Source organism: Capsicum annuum, chromosome 9, assembly GCF_002878395.1.
Source record: "Capsicum annuum cultivar UCD-10X-F1 chromosome 9, UCD10Xv1.1, whole genome shotgun sequence".
NCBI lineage: Eukaryota > Viridiplantae > Streptophyta > Magnoliopsida > Solanales > Solanaceae > Capsicum > Capsicum annuum.
Window position 1 is genome coordinate 206,401,841 of NC_061119.1, and position 3,763 is coordinate 206,405,603.

The following is a 3,763-nucleotide window of genomic DNA, read 5'->3' on the forward strand; positions in this document are numbered from 1 at the left end:
ATGTTGCGCTGGATGTGTGGACTGACCCGAGGGGATAGAGTTCGGAATGAGACTATCCGGGAGAAGGTTGGTGTGACTTCAGTGGAGTGTAAGATGCGGGAAGCACGATTGAGATGGTTCGGACACGTGAAGAGGAGGGGCATGGATGCCCCGGTCCGTAGGTGTGAGAGGCTAGCGTTGGATGGTTTTAGGCGGGGTAGGGGTAGGCCGAAGAAGTACTGGGGTGAGGTGATTAGGCGGGACATGGAACAGTTACAGCTCACCGAGGACATGACCCTAGATAGGAAGGTCTGGAAGACGCGAATTACGGCAGAAGAGTAGGGCCAGATTGGGTCGCTAGTGTAGGGAATTACTTGGTGGGGGTTTTTATTTTTTATTCCTGTTATGATTCCGTATTCAGTGTTCCATGCTTATTACGAATCTGTGTGCTTTCCTCTGCTTTCCTCTGTTTTATATTCCTTATGGGTGCCGTATTTATGTTATGTCATCTGCTTCTGTGCTTTACTATGTGTTTGTGTGATATCTTGTGCCTGAGCCGGGGGTCTTTCGGAAACAGCCTTTCTACTTCATCAGAGGTAGAGGTATGGACTGCGTACATCTTACCCCCCCAGACCCCACTAAGTGGGAATACACTGGGTTTGTTGTTGTTGTTGTTGAGGAGTTAAAAAGTGCATTTTCTACAACACCTGAATTTCCACATGACATGTTTAGCACCACAAGATTAAAGGACATTTTGGTACATTCCTCTATCTTTAATGTAAGACCACAAAGATTCAAAATTACATATTTTTACTTTCTTAAACATCGTGCAAAATCAAAACAGGATGATCAAATTGAGACGGAGGGAGTAACAACAAAACAACACATTAATAGACAGACAAGAAACAACAACAAACAGTAACAAAAAACAAAAGGACAACAAACAACCGACAATAACTAGAACACATTAATCGAGGTACAAGAAACAACATATCGTAACAGAAATCAAAGTACAAGAACTACAACAAAACAACACACTAACCGAGGTTCAAGAAACAACAAATAATAACAAAAAACCAAAGGACAAGAAACAAGAGACAATAACAGAACAGAAACTACAACGAAAAAAAACACATTAATCGAGGTACAACAAACAACATATAGTAACAGAAATTGAAGTACAAGAACTGCAACAAAACAACACATTAATCGAGGGACAAGAAACAACAAATAGTAACAAAAAACCAAAGGACAAGAAACAACAGACAATACCAGAACAGAAACTACAACAAAACAGCACATTAATCGAGGTACAAGAAACAACATATAGTAACAGAAATCCAAGTACAAGAACTACAACAAAACAACACATTCATAGAGGGACAAGAAACAACAAATAGTAACCAAAAACCAAAGGACAAGAAACAACAGACAGTAACATAACAGAAACTACAACGAAACAACACATTAATTGAGGTACAAGAAACAACATATAGTAACAGAAATGAAGTACAAGAACTACAACAAAACAACACATTAATCGAGGGACAAGAAACAACAGATAGCAACAGAAATCAAAGTAAAAGAAACTACAACAAAACAACACACAGCAGACAGTAACAGAAATCAAAGAACAAGAACCTACAACAGTTTTAAAACTACCTGAATTGGAAAAAGACTAGTAATTCCCCTTTGTGCCAAAGCAGAAACAATTTCCTCACAAATCCCAAGTTTTGAAATCTCAAGCCCTTCATCACACTCCTCGTCCAAATCCACCAATGCTGTTGCAGTGGCACTAAAACCCCTTACATCACTATACTCAAAATTACCATTAACCCATTCTTTTGGTGTTCTTGATAGTGTTAGAGAAGTGTTAAAGTTATGATTTTGTGGAACTTCGAGGGCATTTCTTGGACTAAATTTGTTGCTGGTGATATTGGAAATGGGATTTATAGTGACCCTTTTTGATGTTAGTGAAGATGAAGATTTTTTTAGTACAAAAAGTGTGTTCATTTTGGTACTATATTTCAATGGACAAGGGAGTAAAGCCATTTTTGCTAAGGTTTTTGATAGGGTTTAAGGCGGGGTTAAGTGATAAGGTTTTCAAGAAACACTTGAAAACCAAATGGAAGGTGAAAGTGGAACCTGAATGGAGATTTTATATGATAAGGGAAAAGATATTTTTCGTGTAGTATGATAAAATGACAAAAATGTCCCTTAAATACTAGGAAAAGTTATTTTTGGTGGGGTATAGATTTTTCGTAAAAAATATTTTCTTCGAAAATAAGTGATTCAACCTTGATCTGAAACTTGATTCTTAACCTCGACTTGAGAATCGACTCTGAATCTAGACCCGATACCCAAAATCTGACCTCGACCCAAAACCTGACCCAAAACCTCAAATTCACATCGACTCGGGACCTAACTCCCAATTCCTGATCTTAACCACCAACTCCTGATCCTAACCTCGAACTAGGACTTGGCTCTCGACTCTTAATCGTAACTCTCAACCTCGATGTCGATTAGGGACTTGAACCAAACTAGAGTTAGTATCGGGAGTCAAGAGACTGATCGGGGTTTTGGCCAGGAGTGGAAGTCGAATTCAAGATTGGGAATCGAGTTTCAGGTTTTAGGTCGAGGTCGGGAACCGAGACTTGTATCAAGGTCGGAATAAAGGATCCGGTACGGGAGTCAAGTGGTGAGGTTGAAAGCGAGTTTTGAAAAATATTTGTCTTTCTTTATGGAGGGAAGTCATTTTTCTTAAATCTGAGAAAAATAAGTTTATTTGAAGTAATGTTTAAGCTAACTAAATATGAGAAAACATTTTTAATCATACCAAAACACCATAGGTCTAAACTCTAGGGATCATTCGGTTCGCGGATTAAAATATTCTGCAATTACAATCCTAAATGATTAGTATGTTCTGTGGACCATATCCCTCAATTACTAGGTCTAACCGTCTAAGACTAGGGGTCATTCGGTTCATGGACTAAAATATTCTAAAATTAACTACAAATCGATATGGTTAGACGGGCCGACTCAACAAAGTTAAGACCATTTAAAATGGGCAAACAACATAAAATCTCGACAGATTTGATACATAATCACAAAAAATTAAGACATTTTGCATAATTACTAAAATTCTCGATTTTGAGTATGTCGAGATACATAACTGGCTCCCAATACATCTAACGAAGATGTATTTTTTCCTTTGTAAAGATACATAATTAGCTCCCGACACTTTTTTTCGATTTTGGGTCTGTCGATATACATAATATATTCAATGAAGATACATTTTTTCCTTTGTAAAGATACATAATTAGCTTCCGATATTTTTTTTTCGATTTTGGGTCCTTCGAGATATATAATTAGTTCCCGATATATCCAACGAAGATATATAATTATTTGAAATTCTTATAATTACTTTGTAAGGGTAAAAATTTGTGTAAATATGATAAGTTAAAGATGTGTATTTATGTTATTTTTCCTTTTAAAATTGAACCTCCAAGGGTGAAAGCAGTGGAGGATGTAGAGTAGAAGGTGTGGGTTCCCGCGAACCCACACCCGCTACCGTAAGACTTAAAATTATATAGAAAAATCGTCAAAAGTTATAAATATTAATAGGTGGAAGGAACCCATAACTAAACCAAAGGATAGCTTAGTGGCAGAAAAGGAGTCATTGGGAACCCATAAGTTTAAAATTCTGGTTCCGCCTCTGGGTGAAAGAAGGATATTCTTCTTCTAAAGTTTGGGCCTTCAAAATATGCATTTGGATTAGAATTTG

At 37.3% G+C, this 3,763-nt stretch overlaps 1 protein-coding gene across 1 annotated transcript in view; it reads right to left on the reverse strand.

Annotated features, from left to right (window-relative positions):
• The window catches only part of LOC107841884 (DEAD-box ATP-dependent RNA helicase 53, mitochondrial), an 11,568-nt gene extending 9,404 nt beyond the window's left edge, over positions 1 to 2,164 (reverse strand). Inside the window, exon 1 of the mRNA XM_016685731.2 lies at positions 1,642 to 2,164. Coding sequence (XP_016541217.2) covers positions 1,642 to 2,031 — 390 coding nt within the window. The 5' untranslated portion in view covers positions 2,032 to 2,164. The remainder of the gene's footprint in view (positions 1 to 1,641) is intronic.
• Between the last annotated feature and the right edge of the window lie 1,599 nt (positions 2,165 to 3,763).